Source organism: Panthera leo, chromosome D4, assembly GCF_018350215.1.
Source record: "Panthera leo isolate Ple1 chromosome D4, P.leo_Ple1_pat1.1, whole genome shotgun sequence".
Lineage (NCBI taxonomy): Eukaryota > Metazoa > Chordata > Mammalia > Carnivora > Felidae > Panthera > Panthera leo.
The window spans coordinates 78,432,606-78,453,809 of NC_056691.1; the positions used below are offsets into that span (position 1 = coordinate 78,432,606).

At 43.9% G+C, this 21,204-nt stretch overlaps 1 protein-coding gene across 3 annotated transcripts in view; it reads right to left on the reverse strand.

The window, feature by feature from the left end:
- The window catches only part of BRINP1 (BMP/retinoic acid inducible neural specific 1), a 173,682-nt gene that overhangs the window by 46,799 nt on the left and 105,679 nt on the right, over nucleotides 1-21,204 (reverse strand). For all 3 annotated transcript variants that reach the window (XM_042913659.1, XM_042913661.1, XM_042913660.1), the window contains exons 3-5: nucleotides 18,029-18,219; nucleotides 10,541-10,710; nucleotides 7,092-7,197 (exon numbers count right to left, since the gene is read on the reverse strand). In XM_042913659.1, the coding sequence (XP_042769593.1) occupies nucleotides 7,092-7,197; nucleotides 10,541-10,710; nucleotides 18,029-18,219 (467 nt within the window). The remainder of the gene's footprint in view (nucleotides 1-7,091; nucleotides 7,198-10,540; nucleotides 10,711-18,028; nucleotides 18,220-21,204) is intronic.

The following is a 21,204-nucleotide window of genomic DNA, read 5'->3' on the forward strand; positions in this document are numbered from 1 at the left end:
CCCAAACCCCCCCAAATATGTTGCAAGGTACAGGAAAACCAATAAATCATGCCAGAGAAGAGGTCTTAAAAGAGGCTTTTCAGAGGCGGTGGCATTTGGGAGATGAAGGGACATGACTCTTGCCTTAAAGATGTCAACTCTAGTGCCATAGGGAAAACGCATGCGCTTTGGGAGAAAGATCCTCGTCAAGTTCACCGATGCCTGCCATGCTACTACTCAGTTGACCACAATCTCCATTTTGTGGAACATTCTTTTTATCTTCTTTTTTTAAGCTTATTTAGTTGAGAGAGAGAGAGAGAAAGTGCGAACGGGGGAATGGGGAAGAAGTAGAGAGAGAGGAAAAGACAGAAAACCGAGGCAGGCTCCACACTGCCAGAGCCCGATGCAAGGCTCGAACCCACGAACCATGAGATCGCCACCTGAGCCGATGTCGGACGCTTAACCGACTGAGCCACCCAGGCGCCCCAGTACCATTGTTTACTTGGCCTCCAGGACACCATACTCTCACCACTCCCTTTACACCTTCCCCAGCCACTTCTTAGCTTCCTTTTCCTTTTCCTGTTCCTCATTCTCATTCCATTATCCCAACCCTTCAATATGAAATTCTCCACTGCTCAATAACTGAATTCCTTCTTTTCGTTTCTATCTACACTCTTTTCCAAGGTCATCTTACCCAACCTCACATCATTAAACATCATCTCTATGCTAATTTAGATTTCTAGTCCTCCCCCCACCCCGACTTTCCAGATGCCCATTCAGCATCCACATTTGTATCTAGAACACACTTCTCAAACTTGGTTCGCCCAGTTCCTCATGTCGCAGCAAAAGTGACCCCTCCTGCAGTCTTCACTGTATCAGCAAAGTGATTCCATCACTGCGGTGGCTCAGGCCAAACTCTGGGGTCATCCTTTACTTCTCTCTTTCTCTCACAAACATTTCTAGTTCATCACCAAATGATGTCCGCACCACTTAAAAAATGCACCCGTAGGGCAATCATTCCTCACAACCCACATCACCAGCTCTCATGGTCCTGGCCGCCATTTTGTCTTACCTTGGTAAACACGACAGCCCCCACACTGGGTTCCTTTTATGTGTTCTTGCCCTCTGTGTAGTCTTTTCCACACAGCACTCATAGTGATTCATTTAAAATGTAAGTCAGGTCAGGTTACGCCACTGCCTGAATTTGCAATGGCTTCTCATTTCATCCAGAGTAGAAGTCTAAAGTCTTTTCCATGGTCTACAAATTTCTACATGACCTGTTCTCTCACCATCTCTCTGATTGTAAAGAAAATATATTTCTTTGTTTGCTTGTTTATTGTCTGCTCCCCTAACACCCACACACTAAATATAAACTCCAAAATGATGGAGACTTCGCTTATTCACGGCTATATATCCAGCTGTTAAAACAGTATCTGACATGTAGTTGATATTCAATAAATATTGCTAAATGAATGAATGTATGAATGAATAAATTTATGGATCATCCTAGATTTCAGCAAAATATTCTCTCTGCATCCCTTTCCACATCAGTGAGCTACCAAGGCAGAGCTCTGCTCTCTGTATACCTCACCAGATGGATACTAGATTAAATTACATGACAATGTCAGCAAAACACTCAATGGGCTTCTTGGAGAGAGAAGTATAAAAATAAGAAGTTATCATTATGCCATTAGCGTTATTACTACCAGTTTGGCTGTTGCTGTTTTGACTACTAATAGCCTGTGATCATTTCTATGATCCTGTCTTTCTCACTCCTCGTGTCCTTCTCCAAACCTCTTCTTTCTTTTTCCGATTTCCTTCCACCTTTGCCCTGTTCTGCGAACAGTTTATGAACCACCACAAGGTGAATGTCATTAGGGTGCCATTCACATCGTCCTCAATCCACTAAAATAAACCTCTGCAGAATCTCCCTTCCCAGCCTCCTTCAGCGGAATCAGGAGAGGAAAGAGGAAGAGAGAGCAGGAGCGTTTTGAGAAACAAAAGCTCTGAAGTCAGACTGTCAGGGTTAAATGTGGAGCTCAATCACTTACTGAGTGACCTCCCTCACCCCAGTTTCCTCACCTATGAAGTAGGGATGTTACTTATGCTTTCCTCCCAGGAATGGGGTGAGGATTCAAAACGTAATAAGTGCAATTACATAATAAAATTAAATGGAAGTTAAAATGAATAAAAACAAACAAATAAACATGCATGTAATACAATTCAATGAACACAGGCCCTGGCACACTAGGAAGGGCTGGATAAATATTATCCTTTGTTATTTCTGACTCCTCTGCCCTCAGTCCATGCGGCTGTCTTCTGGCTGGGCTGGACCACCTTCTGTTCTTCTACGTGTCTGCTTTATTCATGTCTTCTCTTTGCAGACGATGTCAAGATGGAGCACATTATTAAATAAATTTTTCATAGAAGCATATTATACACACAGAAATGTATACATATAAATCACTTGCGTACAGTGCTATGAATTTTCACAAAGTAAACACACCCATGTGCTCCCATCCAGATCAAGAAACAGAACATTATAGATACCTCCAGAAACCTCTCCCATCTCCTGTCAGTCCCTTATTCTCCCTCCCCGAAGGTTAATGCTCTCTGAGCTACAAAAGCAACACATTTTTTTTTTTTGGCTGTTTTTGACCCGTATAGAAATGGAATCAAATAGCGCATATTCTTTTGTGCCCAGCTTCTTTTACTTAATGTTATGTTCATGAGATTCTTCCATACTGTTGCAGAAAAGAATAGTTTATTTTCCCCCATTTCTGCATTGTAGCCTGTCATATGAATGCATGACAATGTATTTATCCATTTTCTTGTTGATGGGCAATTGGGGCTATTTCCATTTGTAGGCTATTTTGAATAAAGCTGCTATAAACAGCCATGTCCTTTGGTGAACATAGATGGCATTTCTGTTGTGCATATTCCCAAGAATTATAATTTCTGGGTCACAGGGCCAGGACATACTGAGTTTTTTGTAGATACTGCCAAAAGAGTTTTCCAAAGTGGCTGTACTGATTTATTCTCCCACAAGCAATGCAGGAGATGTTATAAATAAGTTTCCATTGTAAGTTTCCATGTAAGTTTCCATTGTTCCACATCATCACTCCTTGATGTTGTCAGTGTTTTTCCTTTGAACCAGACTGATTGTGGGGTTAGCATACTAAATTGTGGCTTTAATTTACATTTTATGAGGGCTAGAAAAGTTAATCACCTTTTCAAATGTTTATCTGCCATTTTGATATTCTTGTTTGTGAAGTGCCTGTTCATGTCTTTTACCCATTTTCTTGTCTTACTGGACAGTCTGCCTTTTTCTTGTTGTTTTTAGGAGTTACTGATATATTTTGCACAGGGTTTTTTTTTTTTTTTTTTTTTGGTCAGATACATGTATCAAAAATCTTTCCTTCTACTCTGCAGCTTGTATTTTCATTCTATCAATAGCAGCATCTGATGAACAGAAATTCTTTTTTTTTTTTAATTGAGAGAGAGGGAGAGAGTGGGGGATGGGGCAGAGGAGGAGAGAGAGGAGAGAGGAGAGAGAGACAGAGAGAGAATCTTAAGCAGGCTCCATGCTAAGCATGGAGCCTGATGCAGGGCTTGATCTCATGACCCTGGAATCATGACCTGAGCTAAAATCGAGAGTTGGATCCTCAACTGATTAGGCCACCAGGTGCCCCTGGAAATTCTTAATTTTAATGTGGTTCAATGTATAAATCCTTTTCTTTATACCTACTGTTTGTTGTATCCTACTGAATAAATATCAGCCTATCCAAGAATCATGAGACAGTCTTCTGTCTTATATTTAAGAAGTTTTTTTTGTTTTACCTTCCACCAAGAGAATATTATTCTTCCTTAGATATTTTTTTCTTATGACTCCTCTACCTAGACAGGCCAAATGAATTACTCCCTTTTCTGAATCTCCATAATGGTATGCATTACTTTTATTATCTCTATTATATTATATATTGCCTTGAATCTTATGTATTTCCCTGCCCTTCCTCTCTATCTCATCCCCACACTCCATTCACCAGATTATCTAAATTCTTCATGGTCTTCTCACTAAATTCTGGTCATGACGCCAGCTAAATAACTCTAAAAGTGGTTGACGCCAGCTAAGTAACTCTAAAAGTGGTCTGTTTTTTTCAACCTCAACTACCTTCATGGTCTGAATCTGTGACCTCTCATCTTCAGTACTGCAATAGCCCCTAATAGGTCATCCACCCTCAATCTACCCCGATCTAAGTAATTGGACACATGACAGCCAGAGTGATCTTCCAAAACATCAATCTCCTCATGCTACTTCCTTTTTAAAAACCTTTCCATGGTGCCCATGACCCTCAAATTAATGTTCGAGTCACTAATGTGCTGCACAGGCCTTCCAGGATCTGAAGGGTTATTTCATCTTTCTCACCACTGATGTCTCTGCTTTAATCTCTTATGACATTTTCATTTCCTCAAATGCTCCTTCATAGATACTCATTGTCTGCCTCCATATCCATGACCCTGACCTCTTCGTCATCCTCCAGGTCCTATCCTATCCATCTTCTCCGATCCCCTGATAGGTTAAGTCCCCATACCATTTGGTACCATGAAGCCCTCCTATTTTTCTCCACTACAGTTCCTTATGCCTCTTTTTGTTTGTTTAAGCCCATCTTCTCTGATAGGGTATATATTTCCTTGGGACACAAACTGTTTCCCACTACATCCTGATGCCCACTTTGACCCAACACAGATTCTTAAAAGAAAGCTGGGATCTTTATTGTCTTCTGCAAGTGCATCAGGTCTAGGCTCATTTTATCCACATTAATGAACTAGCTTTTCTGTAAGACAGCCCTTTAGGTATCTGTAGACAGTCCTTTTGCCCCAAGTCAACTCTCCTCAGCTGTTCCTCATAAGACACCGTTCTTTAGGAACACTGTAGTTTCTTAGTGTCCCTCTTGAAGTGTGATGCCCAGACCTGGCCCTTAACCTTCCAGTTGTGTTCTGACCAATCTAGAATAAGACAAGGGTGTCACCTCCTTTTTGGTGGATAACATACTTAAAATCATGTAACCAATGGTAGACCTGCATTTTGGAGGACTGAAGCTTATACCATAACTGCTCGTTGAGAAAAGGAATTCAACATGAGGTGTGAAAGTCAGTATTTAGAATGAGAAAATTCGGGGACCTACATGGTGAGGGAGCCCTGGACCTTAAGCTTCATTAGCTTCATGGGAAATCAGCCTCTTACTGGCCCTAAGATCTTAATACCTTCCTGGTAACTAACATCTTGTTAATCCCTTCTAAATTTACTCCAATTATAACTCACAGGTCTCTCCACTGCCAACATGCACAGCAGGGTTATCAAATGCAGGCTGGAGCCAAGCTTCCTGGACTCCAACACTTCTCTCACTTCACAAGGTCACCAGTAGGTATCACAGGAACTTTAATAAGTTGATCATCCGGGCACGCCCAAGGCAGATCTGTCTTCTGTACTTTCTTATCAGGTTATTACCAAACCCACTCATCCACTCTTTTCTCTACTAAAGGAGGTAGGGTTATTCTCTGTGTGTCTGAGGTTTGGTTTTGTTGTGTTTTCTTTTAACACTAAACCACTTTCTTGGCCTGCATTTCCCGGAGGGGTTTTCAATTCAGTGCTCCCAAGTGACTCTACCAAGCCCTCCCTGTGCCATTTTCCAACCATCTTCTGTAACAGGAGCATGAATCAAAGGATTGCCAAGGAACTGGAATATAAAAGTCATATTAGGCTCTGCTTAGCTCCACCTGCAAATCTCAGCTCTGCTTTCCTCCCACTGACATTCAGAATCACCTTTATCAGACACCTTTCTAGAAGGTCACATTTTTAGTCTGCTCAAAGTTAAAGCATGCCATTTTTTTCCCCTAACTATAAAGTTAATACATGATCATTGTGGAAAAGTTAGAAAAAGAACTGGGAAGCCTAAAATAAATCATCTGCAACCTAACCATCCAGAGGTAACCTCTTTTAACATCTCGGCATATTCCCTTGCAATATTATTTTTCCTTACCCTTTCGCATTGTTAAGATCATGCCATACATTCAGTCAGACACTACCCATTTTTAAATTAACACTATATCAGATCGCTTTCATACATTCTTGGAAATTCTCATAAATAACATTTTAGTACCTGCCTAATATTATGTTGTGTGGATACTACATAATTTGCCTAGTCCTCTCATGCGGAAAATTGAGATTTTTACTTTTTTTTTCCATTATAAATTATGCTTTTTAAAACAGCACTATCTGTACTCAAAGCCTTGTAATTTTTCCTTATAATGTCCTCACCTGTTCATGATGAATTAACAAGGGTAAAATTACTATTTTAAAGGGTATATTTTCCTTAAGGTCATAAATATATCTGGAGCCCCTAACATAGACCTGGCATAAAACAGACACTAAACAAATACACATGTTGAAATATATCAGCAAAGTAATCCCATAATTGTTGCATTCTTTTTTTTTTAATTGTTGCATTTTTAACTAGCAGTGCCTGAGTGTCTGTCTCTGAACACCCTGTCAGCATTGAGTGTTCTCATTTATAAACTCTGCTGAAAGCACACACACACACACACACATATGTACGTGTGTATACATATATTAAAGACTACAGACGACGAATGAATAAGGAGAAAGAAGATTACCTAGAACCAAAAATTCTATAAAATGCTCTATAGCTCTTGGAATTCAAATAACACCTGCCAAAATACATTGAAAATCAAACACAATAATCTAGGAAATTCAGACAGCAAGATATGAAACTTTAATATATATTAGGTCTGGAGCATCTATAAATAACACTGTTTAGACATTTTCATCGAAATAATCAGATAAAGCTCCCATCTTCATACTTTATATCTGAAAACTAATTAATAACCATGAATTTAGTGTCCTGTATATGTTAACATTTTTAAAAGGCATCATGTCCTAACTGTCCTAAGTTCCATATTTGTAGTCTTCCTTGGTTTCTCCGTCTTGCATCTTTATTGCGTCTTTATTCTGCCTCCACATCATGCCTCCTCAAAATCCCAAGGCTCCCCCCGTCCCCCTCTCTGGTGTCCAGTTCCCACGGGCATCCTACCTTGAAGGTGCAGTTTGCTCTCCGTGCTTTGCAGAAGGACGGAACTCACAGAGTCCAGATTGTCATAGCTGTTACAGCCCAGAGGCCCAGTGCGTGTCTCTGTGACCTGGAATGCACATCAAGGGTGACAGGTGTGAGACAGGTGCCCTTGTCAGAGACTTGTGAGACAGGGCCCCGCAGAGTCAGCCCTCAGCAGAGCAAAGCCGGCAGAGCAAGTCTCCTGGCCTGAGCCAACGGCCACTTCCTGGGCACCTCGCCTGTGGCAAGGACCACATTGGGCTATCACCAAACAGGCATCAGGATAGCAGAGCAATCGAGCACACAGGCGGGACCCATTCCCTGGCTCTCGCTTCACAAGGTCACTCTACGTATTATATGAATTAATATGTTGAAGCACAATAGTATATTTCAAAAGCACGTGTGTCAGAATCAGGAGAACCAGCATGAAATCGTAACGGGGCCATGAATTTGCTGTATGACCTAAGGAAGTCACTTACCTTCTCTAAGTTTCTGCGACCTGAAGCTAGTAAATCCTTTCCAGGAAGGGTGTGAGACAAGACACGACGGGTTTGAGTGCCTGACGCTTCGCACATGTTCAAAAATGGGCATCGTATTACCCTAGATCTCTATAATCTGTGATGAGTACATATACACTATTAGGCAAGAATGATGAAATTATCCCTGTTTTCTAGAAGATGTTTTATAAACTTGAAGTAAGCATGATATAGGATGAAAAGAGGCTTCTCATCCCTTTAGCCTTAACTTCCCATAATTTCACAAGATCATTTATGGGCGAGTTTTGAGGTTTGCATCCAGTAAAGACACAGCCTCACTTGTCAGGAATGGTGTGACCTGTGACACGGCCACGTGACTCTCCAAATGCCAGCCACGCCTTCCCCCAGCTGCAAAACCTTCCCTTTCTCAGCCTCAAGGTCCCATCTATAAAAAGGTAGCAATACTTTTACCCACCTCAACAGGTAAAAGAGATCATATTTTTGAAGCCTTTAGCACTTAGGAAACTATATAAATGGAGGGTCTGTGAGTCATGTTTTTTAAACCATTTATTCTCTTTGTGTGTGTGTGTGTGTGTGTGTGTGTACAAAATAATAACATAGTTGTTATTGGTTGAGGCTCAAGACGACCAGTTCGTTCTGCTAAAGATGCCCTGGGCAAAAAAGCTGCCAGCAGAACTTCCTCACCTGGGTCAGCTGCTAGTCTTAAACAAAGCTGGCGATTTTAGCCAGCTGGTCTTAAAGTAGCATGAGAAATGGCAAACGAAACAGCCAAGTCCCAGACTGAGTGTGGAAGACAGTGGTACTGTAAGAATGGTTCCTTGAGTGGCCTCTGGGCAATTTCTCTGAGAAATTCCTTGTAAGGAGGGAGGCTGCATTTCCAGGGTGCACAAAAGAAGATTATCTTTCGACAGAGCCTCCACATCTCAATTCCACATCCCATCCAGGGGGGGAGAGAACCATTCGGTGATAATGAAAACCAGGCTCTTGCTTCACTCTGACTCTGATGGCTTCATAAAGATCTGTCTTTCTGTGCCGAGCTCCCTAACGACATAATCCCCCCAATGGAGGCGATTCTTCTGGGATAAGCTGGCTCTTTGTTTGTCGATCTGATTTATTTCTCTCTTGCCTACCTCCCTCCTAGTAACACCCTCCCTCATTTTTCTGTTGGCTTGGTCAATTTCTAACTCCACTGCCCGAGTCTCCCTCAATGCCTTCCCCCTTACCCCCTCCCGCCTCCTGCTGCCCCCCACCCCTGCCACACACACACTTTTTCCCCAGAGATATTTTTGAAAATCTTAATATAAGGCTTGGTCTGTAGAAATTGGATCGAAGATTGAGATGTAGAATGCAGGTATAATCTGGTTTAAGAAAATGTGAGATGCAAAAAATCTGCACTGAAACTGTGAGAAAAACTAATCCTTTATATCAAAATTCACCCCCCCCCATTCTCTTTATAAAGGTAATTCCTGAATTTATTGCATTTGAAATAGAATCTTTTTTTTTTAATGCCTGTGCTCTAAGGCACTGAACTGAAAGTCTAGATCCACTCTAGTCAATGTGGCTATTTAAATTAACACAAATTAGGGATGCCTGGGTGGCTCAGTCGGTTAAGCGTCCGACTTTGGCTCAGGTCATGATCTCGCGGTTTGTGAGCTCGGGCCCTGCATCGGGCTCTGTGCTGACAGCTCAGAGCCTGGAGCCTATTTCAGATTCTGTGTCTCCCTCTCTCTCTCTGACCCTCCCCCATTCATGCTCTGTCTCTCTCTGTCTCAAAAATAAATGTTAAAATAAAAAAAAAAAAAAAAAAAATAAATAAATAAATTCACACAAATTAAATGAAATAAACTTACAAACTTAGTTCCCTGGTAGCCACATTTCAAGGACTCCATAACCCATGTGACTAATGGCTACTGTCTTGACCATAGATATAGGGCACTTCTACGATCTTGGAAGGGTATACTGAATAGCACTGGTGCAGGGGAGTATGGGTCAGCACGTGACAGATGTCCTTTTTTGTAAATAAAACTTTATTGGAACACAGCCACACCCATTTGCATACTGTCCATGGCTGATTTTTGTGTTACAGCTGCAGAGTTGGGTTGCAGCAACATTGACCATATGACATGCAAAGCTTGAAATTTTTATTACCCGGCTTTTACAGAAATAGCTGAGCCCTGGTCCAGAGACGAATTTTAGTCCCTGTTAGGGTATTCTAGCTGTATAACCCTAAACAAAAAAAGTCTTTAGCTCTTGGACCTCAGTTTTCCCATCTGTAAAATGGGGGAGGGGTGAGTAAGGGAATGGAAAACACAAATGTTTAAATTACTGGGGCGCCTGGGTGGCTCAGTCGGTTAAGCGTCCAACTTCGGCTCAGGTCATGATCTCGCAGTTTGTGAGTTCAAGGTTGGTGTCGGGGTCTGTACTGACAGCTCAGAGCCTGGAGCCTGCTTCGGATTCTGTGTCTCCCCCTCTCTCCACCCCACCCATGCTTGTTCTCTGTCTCTCTCTTTCAAAAATGAATAAATATTAAAAAAATTTGAAAGAATTACTGATCAGGCATCTGTAAGCTGCCTCCTGCTAGCTCTATGACCCTGTGAAAATCATTTAACCACTGTAGCTTTCAGTTTTTTCACCTAGAAAGGGAGTCTAAAAATCATCCACACGGGAGAACTTTAAGAGCAAATGAGAGGATTGTTGATTATTATGCCATGACCATAGCCAGAGCTGCCCCAGTAAATCAGTGCATGTGGTCACCCCAAAGACAGTGCTCCTGATCTTACAAGGCACTGGACTGCGTCAGTCAGGGGGGTCGGCAGGGGGCGCTGTTCGCTCTATGGCTGAAGCCAGAGACTGTATCTGCCCACCTGCTGTCAGAACACCCGCGTTGCAGTATGGCTGTCTCAGAACCTTCAGCCCAGCCCCCCTCAAGCCTACCTTGATTGCTCCAGTTGATATCTGGATCTCATGCAGCCTCCTCATGGTGCCATCACGGTCCACAAAGTAGGACGATGCCAGCTGGTGCAGAGCTTCAACACTTTGAGTGGCATTCCCTGACTTCCTGTCGAGGCGACTTTTGTCCATGTACATGGTCAAGGCCTCCTCCCCTGCATGGAAAAGGAAAGAAGTTCAGGGAGGGAGCCTATCAAGCTTTGGGGGTGGGAGGAAAGGCCCGCCCCCCAGGGGCCTGGATGCTGAAAAGAGCCTTGAACTTCCCACTAATTTTGCCCAAATTCCCTTCTGCCTCTGAAAATCAAGAGCATAGTGAAGGAGAAACAGTGCAGAGGTGGCTGGAAGCACCCAATTCTATCAGGACAAGGACCATGGAAAGACCCTCAGCTGTTAAGTCCAACCTCTACCAACCCACCGCATACTTCTCACCGGTATCATCTCCTCTTCTCCTCGAGGCTCAGACTCTCCCTCTGTAAAATGATGGGCTTGCCCTGGATGGTCCTTTCCTCCTCCTCACCCAGGTCCTCCACTATTCACTCCCCTGTCTTTCTTTCCTCCTTCCCTTTCTCTCTTTCTCCTGCTGCTGCCCCTTCCTAGACAGATGGATACATGGACACATGAACAGACGGATGGCTAAAGAGGTAGACAGACACAGAGAGAGATAAGACATTGTTTAAAGGCAGGGAAAACTGCACGCCCAAAAGAGGGAAAAAACAAACGGTCGGATCAGTGAAATCAGACACTATCGATATTAACCAGCGCCCTATCCCTTGTACAGAAGCCCTGGGCTGGGCTTATAGTAGATAGTAAACAGGTAATGCACCAGTGTTTTTTTAATTCCATCAATAAATATTCTCATTACCTCCGTAAGCCAGGCATTGTGTTTCTGTCAGTGGAATGGACAGGAGGTTACCTCCGGAGAGGAGGGAAGGCGGCAAGAAAGTCAGGCACAGAGAGGGGAATTCGAGAGAAGGAAAGAGAGAGTGGGGTGGAAAAACAGAGAGCGAGAAATGAATGCACAGACTCATGTATTTTATTCCATTAAGTTTTCCATAGTAACACGTGCATAGATTACTAACAGCACTAACTTCGGGCGCCTTTTATCTTGGATAGCAAGACGTTTCATCAGAACTTCAGAAAAAAGCATCCAGAAACACCTGCTAAACCAATCTGACCATTTTATGTCTGGTTTCACCTCCTATGAACAGTGAACTTGGGGATATTTCTTAACGTCTCTGTTCTCAGCTTATTCATTCACAAAATTAGGGAAGGACTGGCACCTACTCCATAGAGTGATTAAGAAGCATAAATTAGTAATACTTGTAAGGTCCTTCCAGCAGGGTCTGGTTCATTGTAGCAAGCAAAGTCGTGTAGAGTCGTCGTAAAAAGCAGTCTCCAGGGGCAAACCTTCCTGGACTGAACTACCTGCACGAACAGTTACTTACTGACCTTAGGCTTTAATTCCTCCATGGGCAGAACTGGGGATAGGGTTATCATGGGATTAAATTAGCTAACTGCATAAAGTACCTGCACCCTGCCTGGCACACGGTGAGTACCATGGGAGTGTTGATGACCGTTACTTGATTACTGAAAAATAATTTTTTTCTTTTTTTTCATACATTTTCATGCAATTGCATCAAGTTTATCCTGCAATAAAATGGGATAGTCAGAGAACAACAGTCTCAATGCTTTCTGAGGACAAAAGTCTGATATCTAAGATAACTGAAATTTCTTGAGGATGCTGATTGCTTTTTGAATTTAAGAGAAACAAACAAACAAAGTTGCTTTCAGGACAGTGATTATCCTAGGAAGGGCACACAGTACTGACCCACAGATTAATTCCTGTGCCTCAGATCCCTCCATGACTGCTTCTAGAACTGAGTTCCATTGCTGTCCACAGTTCTCCACATGCACCCTCCAGTCTGTTCACCGCTGTCTCCCTCTATGAGCACCGGTCAAACCATTCCCTCTGTCTCCATGATTTATTGCTGCCGATTTCCTCTCCTCAAATGCTTCTCTCTGCTTAGAATGCCATTCTGTCCCTCCCCTATCTGACCGTTGAAATCCTATCCAGCTTTTGTCACTTTCTCTTACCCCTCCCTCCGGCAGGGGTAAGAGACCTGGAATACTCCTATACATTCCTCAGAACCCACTGGGGCATCACCTTTCTGGTGACCTTCTCCCACTACACCCTGACCCCAAGGGAGATGTCATCTCCTTCCCTCTTTCACTCTCTATCATGTCCATTCAGTTTAGCTCAGCACGCATGCATTGAGCAGTTTGGTAGGCACTGGGGTGACAAATAAATAAGACATTGTCCTCGTTCTAGAGTCACTGAGTGACTACAAGTATGCTGTCCAATACGAGAGCCACCAGACCAGGGTGGCTTTTGGGCCCTTGAAATGTGGCTAGTCCAAACTGAGATGCACTGTAGGTGTGAACTCCACAGTAGATTTCCAAAATCTTAAAATGTAAGAAAACTAAAATACATCATGAATTGCTTATCCCATTGATTATACGTGGAAACGACAATATTTGGGATATGCCATGTTAAATAAAATATATTAACATGATTTCTCCCCTTTCTCTTTTTACGTTTAAAGAAGTGGTTGTGAGAAAAATCTAAAATGGCTTATGTGGCTCACACTTCTATTTCTAATTGGTCAATGCTGGTGCAGGGAGACAGAGACATAAGGGGACCATTTCAATATACCAGACGGACAGCACAGGTAGAGGGATACAGACAGTGGAATGCGGCCTGGAAGAAGGGTGCCTGCCTCCCTGTTGGGAATGTGGAATGACCCTCTGGTCTCTCCAGCTGCCTCCTCGCCACTCTCTAGGGATGCTCTATCTTGCACAAATGTGCCTTGTTCTCTCATTGTTGGGACTTTTCTTTTCTTTTCTTTTTTTCCTCCTGCCTAACTTCTACTCATCCCTCAGATGTCACCTACGGCAACACCTCCTCTGGGAAGCCTTCCCCGAATCCCCCACTCTTTACTTAAACGAGATCAAGAACTCTAACCACGTACTTCCTGTCTCTTTTGTTTCTGTTTTATTTTATTTTATTTATATCACCTATCACATTTCCTGGTGATCACTTGCTTAATAGCCTATCTCCTTCGTTAGAGGAGAATCACTGTGAGGTCAGGGAGTCTGTAAGAGGCTGCCATCATTTGACTGTCATTGTCCAGCACAACGTGGACCAGTATTATGTGCTTAGCAAAGATCAGAGTGCTTGTGGATGAATAAATATATATGGAAGTGATCTGATTCTACAGTATTTATTGTGCGATGTCTCTGCCTCAACTGCTAGACTGAAATCTCCCCATGAGAAGACTCATCATTATCAAAATTAACCTCTGGGTTCCACAAGCCTAAACGTGAGTTCAGAGTAAGACGCTCATGTTTGCACCTTCCCGTGAAGGCTCGCGGGTAGTGCAGGAGGACATGATCTTCTGTCCTTTGGACTCCACAGCGACCTGGATAGATCTGACATAAAAATGACCTTATATACAATTAGACAATGAATTCGAGGACGGTGGGTGGTGGCCTGGTGGAACGAGGCCTCTATGGATTCTTTTGTAATGTTCCCAACAAAGAACAGGTGTCCGGGTATCCTGGGAGGGGTAAGTGGATGGATGAATGGATGGGTGGATAGGTGGTTGAATGGACTGATGAATAGATAGGCGGGCGGAGAGGTAAATGATTAAATACGTGAATATGCTGGAAGTTAGAGCACATTTACAGGAATAAATATTCCAAGCGCAGGCTCTCCAAGGAGCCCGCGCAAGAGAAGGTAGAACAGGCCCAGCTCCCTTTGGACTGAAAACTGGCAGAAGCAAGCCTTAGATCAAGAGGGGTTAATGGGCTTCTTGCTGCATTATTAAGACTTAATTTCTTGTTTATTAAGAGAATGCTCTGTTTAGAGTTGCTTTCCCATTTGGGCATTCCTGCAAATTGCCTCTTCACCCCACACAGGCCTTTCCTCTGTGTCTCTGGCCTCCAGGGGATCTGCCTCACTCTGTCTGTACCGCAGCTTTCGGAGGGGAACACAGTGAGACTCAGCCGCGCAGTGGATGGGGAGGGGGCGGGAGCCGATCCTTTCACCTTTCGAGTATATAGGGGATACCATTCTTCACTGGGGGAGGAAGATGTCTGGATTTGGGACCCTCTGGGGCATCTCTCATCCTTTCCTGCTGAGTCCCTGTGACTTTACCCTCAGCCTTTCTCTCAGCCCAGGGAAGCTTTCCGAAAATGCAGGGTGGGGAATAACGAATATACACACAAACATACACACACATACAGAAACATAAGCCCTCCCGCATAAAAAGACATTCATGGAATCTGCACACATTCACAAACGTGTGCAACCTCACACACACATATGTGTACATTGCACCTATAGGCGTTGAGCCCAGTGTGTCTGCAAGTGTGCACCACATATGCATGGACGTCTGCGTGTAGATGAACTTGCATCCAAGTCTAGGTGGGGATTTGTGCGTATCTGTCGATGGGGAGGCGTGCACCCCCATTCATGCCAATTTAATCCCACGTATCACTCAGGCTCCCAGAGGCTTCCTCTGGTCCAAAACATGATCTTCAGAGGGGCTAAGGGAAAATGTTATCCTACCCCTGTATCCCCATGGGTCATCCCAGACCAATTTTCCCCCTTGCCACCTTCCATGAGGAAATCACTCACACCAAGTACTTTATGAGATGAATCAAGTTCACCAACAACCTGAGGAGCCCATGGAAGTGCCGTGTATCAGCCCTCCCACTGGCTGCACTTCCTCTTTCTCACTGCCTTTCCTTCCCCTTCTCTCTCCCTCAGGAGCCAAATAAATGCATTTACTTGTCCTACATGTGACAGTTTAAGAATCATCTTTTGTTGTCTGAGTATGCCCTTAGGAGCTCACCTGACACCTCTAACAGCTTATCAGAAGGTTTCTTCTAAATGAACACGGTGTTCTTAGGAAAAATTACAGAGAATAACATTTTCTGCACCTTCTTGTATTTAGGCAGGAAAACTGATATCCAGACAGGAAAGCGAATTTCTCAACGTCTCCTCTTCACCTGGCGAGTGGTAGGAATGGGCTCGAATCCCAAATCCCCAAGCTCCTTAGCCCCACTACATTACAATAATTATAGTGAGAATAATAAAACAACACCAACAACAGCAACAACCTGTTTGTCCAAACACCGTGCTCAGCACTTTAACGCACCATTTTATCTCATTGTCACAACGCGCATGAAGAAAATAGTCTTAGTTGTTTCTCTTTCTAAGAGAGGAAACCGAGGCTTGGAGCAGGTGATGTCAAACCGGTGTGGAACCAAGGCACGCAAACTCCAGAAGCTGCCCCTCCATTCACTACAACTTACCCCTTCCCTTTCTCTCCCCTTGCACGGGGAGGCTCTCAAGAAACAATTTTCCACGATCGAGTAAACGAAATGATGATGTTACCAGGGACCTCATGCAGTATCTGGCACACTGTGTTCAATCGACAGTAAATCTTTTCCCCTTCCCGCTCCCCGCTCCTCCACGGTGAGGACCGAGGGCACAGTTAGGGCCCGCTGTCCAACGCTAGAACTCAATCCAAAGCTTTGCATATTTTAAAATGTTGTGCTGTAAAAACAGAAGAGGAACAAGGCTCTGTGAATAATTCACTACTCCGCCTTGGAGAAATTAAAAATATATTTCACAGCAAAAGAAACGTCTTTGTTATTGGGGATTTCCAGGGACTCGGACAGAACACAGCTTCTAATTAAAGAACAGAATAGGTTGAAATATATATATTTATTCAAGTAAAATGGGAGGTGGAGAAATTCAAGGAAAAGGGGTGTAGCTTAATGAAACACTCAGTGTAGAAGTGATTTCGCTTTCACTTCACAATAAAATACAATTTATACTACATGATTTAACATTCAAAGTCCTACTTAGTATTTGAGTAGCATCAGGCAACGGATCCATGCTGGTTGGTGGGTTTTGGAGCGGGTGGATTGGGGAGGTGAATGAGTTGGTTAAAGAGGGGGTCTGGATTGGACTCAACTGATGTTGAGTCAAAATATATATATATATATATATATATATATATATATATATGTACACACACACACACACACACTCACACATGCAGGCTTTGTGGACAGAAAGCCCAAAGTTAAAAATGTAGGGTAAACTGTGAACTGTGTTTTGTTTTGTTTTTAGTTTAAATAAATAGAAAACAAAAACAAACAAACGAACAAACAAAAAACCCTTAGCGTTGTCACTTACTAGCCACACCCCTTCTGCCTCTTAGCTTCCTTATGTAGAAAATGGAGCTCATTGGACTTAGCTTGCAGATTTGGGGGACTAATGGCGATGTACGATGCATGCCTACTATAGGCAGATAATACACAATGGCTCCTCTCACTGTAAGGATGAATGAAGTTGCCCAACCTCCCCTCACACCCCCGTGATCACCAAGTTCCTAATCTGGGCTTCCTCACAATGCATACTGTGCACTCAGCCTAGGAAGCGCCTGCCACCTCCCCTGTGCCTCGCCAGCTCCTGCCAGCTACACGGCTCCTTCTCCCATGGAGTCTGTCCCCGACACTCCAGCTCCTGGTGCTCCCCCTGCCTCTGAAGGAGAAGATCGAATGTTCTAATTATACCTCAGTCCACCCACCCCGCCTCCATCAACACACCATTCTTGCTTAGCGGGCAAGGGTCACATCTAAAGGCAACCTCTCAGCTCCCTGAGCAGGAGGCATGGCGTTCCCCCACCAAAGAGGCTTTCTCAAAATTTAGTGGCCCTCGTCATTATGGCAGAAAACTGATGTGCGAGGAGATTTACCTTATAATATAAAATGATGCACGTGGGCAAGAACCATAAGCATCAAAATACACTAGTCTCTACCATATCCCCGTCTTTAAAAAAATGTATTTCCTCCGTTCTCTCCTCCTCTCTTAAGGGTTGGACTTGATGGGGATGGAGAGGTAAGGCAAAGCCGCGTGAAGCAATTGGTCAGCTTTCCTATTAACCTCCTCCAAGCCCATAAACCATACAAATAATACCCTATTTGTAAAATGATAACCTCAAGTTATCAGTCCCTAAAGCAGACTTACATAAACAAAGGCAACTCTCTAAACAACACCTGAAGCTTAATTATTTCCCCAGATTAGACCACATTCCAAAGGAACTAATACCATAGTCAGATTAAGCATCCCTGAAGAATAGAGCTAATTCCAAGGTGAAGCCACAAAAGTTAGCATTTCTACAAAAGTTAGTAAACTCAAGTCTGACTGTCCCGGGGAATGGAACCCAGGGTTCTGAAATGAGCAGAGCAACCAAGTCAGTTTGGCTTATATGCGTTTGAGTGACGTACAGCGGCAGAGATGTTAGCTTGGCTTGGATCCCAGGGCATCCCCACCTCCCCTCCAATCCAGACCCCCAAGGCACGAACAAGGCCATGGCCCAGGAGCTGCCAACCTACCTCCCAAGGTGGCAGAGATGAGGAGGTGGGTGCCGTACTTTTTGATGATGGTATCGATGAACTGCTGAGTGGTGGGTCTTCTGCCAAGCAGGCGGATGCTTCTTTGAAACTCTGGCATGAGGGGCACTGGATGACGGACCAGGTCTCTCCTCTCGATGGCTGTGTTCCTCACCTTCCAACGGGCAAACTCCCTGGACAAGAGAGATGAGCAAGAAGCCTCAATTTACCGCCTCTGCCCCCCAAGGCAAAGTCCATCCAACCATCCCATCCAGGCATTGCTCCTTGGGTGAGAGAGTGACGGCAATTATTTTTAATATTTGTCAAATCATACTTAGATCGGGAGCCCTCGGTTCTCTTCGGCCAACAAATATTTACTGAGCACTGTTCTCGCCACCAGAATACTGTAGTAGGCCAGACAGACACGGCTGTGTTCTCATGTTGCTTACAGAGCATCAGGATACAAGAATCATTGTTGCCTAGCTGCTTCTCCAACTTTCTTGCTAGACTGTGAACCATTAAGGGATGCTTAATCTGACTATGGTATTAGTTCCTTTGGAATGTGGTCTAATCTGGGGAAATAATGAAGCTTCAGGTGTTGTTTAGAGAGTTGCCTTTGTTTGTGTAAGAGATGGAACTTTCTTAGGTACATGGTGCCTGTTGCATGGTAGGATTCCTAAGAATGCCGGCCATCTGAATAAACAAATGAGTCGATGGAGGGAAGGAAGGGAGGAAGACAGGGAGGAAAAGAAGGCTCTTTAACAAGGGGCAAGATCTAGAGCACAAGGCAACTTGAGACCTGCCCTAAGATGGTTCCAGAATCCAATAATCCGCCCAGATTTCAGTTTGATTCACGCTTTTCACATGCATTCAGGGAGCAGGAACTGTTTGCAAGAAATAAAGCTGTATTTCGAAGACCATGTGGGAGAATTTCCACTCTTCCCTTCACTAATGATGAGGAGATCAAGACTGAAGAGGCTTCTACCCGGGAGTCTCGCTCAGGATCTCACTCTGCCTCTTGCAGACTATGTGGTGTCATCTTGGACAAAGTGTGCCACCTCTCTGTACTTGCACTTTCTTATCTACAAAATCCAATTAACATTATTTACTTCTTATTGCTGGCGTACAAATTACACGAAACACCGGGTGTGAAAAATACCTTTGGAAACTGCCAGGTACTAATCCAATGTGGAAGCCAGTTTTAGAACTATATTTTCTCACAAATTCCCAGACATGAAAATCGCTAAAGGTTCACGGACGAGGAACAGGAAGCATGCAAACGGAATACAAGTAGAAAGTTGAAGGGCCTTGGTTCAGGTTGGTTTTGCTTGAATAATGATCTCTGTTCCTCCCAAAGATGAAGCTCCTTCTGGAACCACCAGGTCTTCCTGAATTACAAGCTCCTAGACCCTTGAGAAAAACAGACCAGCCAAGAGGATGGTAAGGTCAGCCTAGATAAATGATGGGAACCAGAGGTTAATGAAAAGGTCTCTCTTTCCTGCCACAAGATGGGAGAGATGAAGGAAGGAAGGGGTACGAAGCAAGGAGAAGCCGAACGGGGGCGGGGGGGATCACCCCAGAATACACCCTTGTAACTCAGCGGTGGAGTCTGACCCCTGAAGCAGAGGAATGTGGGTCTGAAAAAAAATGCTTTCAAGTTGGAATACATTTCCAAACGTCAGAGCTTATGGTTCATGCCTGCTTATAGAATCTCTGTTCACAATTCGTGACACCGTTCAAATTCTAAATAAAGTCAGCTCAAAGTACTTATTAAGTTAATCAGCTGCACTCAGTGAACCCTTGCAGGGCACCTACTAAGTGAAAAGTATGATGTCTCCAGGAGGGGGATCGACACTCCACAGTCCCACGTCCTTAAGAAGCTCACGGTCAGGCAGGGAAGATGAGCACTTTCCAGTTTGTTGTAAATCAAGAACTACAGGACACAGAAGAGGACAGATTTCTCTAGGGAAGCTTCAGAGAGGAAGTCATATCTGAAGCCTAGTTTCAAAGTCCACATGGGCTTAGATAGGCGGAAATGTGGTTAAGAGCAACTGTCCCGGGGCGCCTGGGTGGCTCAGTCGGTTGGGCGTCCGACTTCAGCTAAGGTCATGATCTCACGGTCTGTGAATTCGAGCCCCGCGTCAGGCTCTGTGCTGACAGCTCGGAGCCTGGACCTGCTTCGGATTCTGTGCCTCCCACTCTCTCTGCCCCTCCCCTGCTCATGCTCTGTCTCTCTCTGTCTGCCTCCGAGGGACCTGGATCCTAACAGCAACCACACAGGTGAACCTGGAAGCAGACCTTCCCCAGCTGAGCCTCAAGCCCACTAAGCACAGGAGGGAGGCAGCAAGGGCTTCCAGCCAAGCCACGCCCAGGTGCCCCGCCCACAGAAACTGAGGTGATACTGTTGTATTCAATCACTAAGTTGTGGAGGGAATGTGCTACTCAGCAAGAGATGACCAACAAAAGGCAACGAGGATCATCACATGTTTCTAAGGAAAAGAGTCTTTCTTCATGAGGGTTCCCCTGAAATGTATCAAATTATATACACATGTAATTATGAAGTTATATATATGCATAGAAACATAGTCATACTTCAGTAAACAAATATATATGTACCTACACATATATGTACATATATAATCACTTTGATTTATAATAAGTTATGACCATAGACTATTGATTTTTTTCTCATGTGGATATGGCTACATTCCTCAAAGCTAACTTGTCTTGACATACAGAGAGGTTGACAATGTATCAAAAGTCACACAGCTAGTTAGTGGTAGGGCTGAGAGTGGCAAATTGGTATCCCGATTCTTATAGCAGTCTTTTAATATAGATACTGAGAAGTAAAATGTGAAAACCATAGAACTAGTATTTATACGCAGGAATAATGCCAACCCCACCATCAACTTACAAGCCCATGACTCAATTCCTTCTCTCCCTTCCTCCCTTCCTTCCTTTCTCCCTGCTTTCCATCCTTCCTTCCTTCTTCCTTCCCTCTCTCCCTCCCTTTCTTCCTCCCTTCCTTCCTTTCTCCCTCCTTTCCAACCTTCCTTCTTTCCTTCCTTCCTTCCTTCCTTCTTCCCTCCCTCCCTCCCTCCCTTCCTTCCTCCCTCCCTTTCTTCCTCCCTTCCTTTCTTTCTCCCTCCTTTCCAACCTTCCTTCTTTCCTTCCTTCCT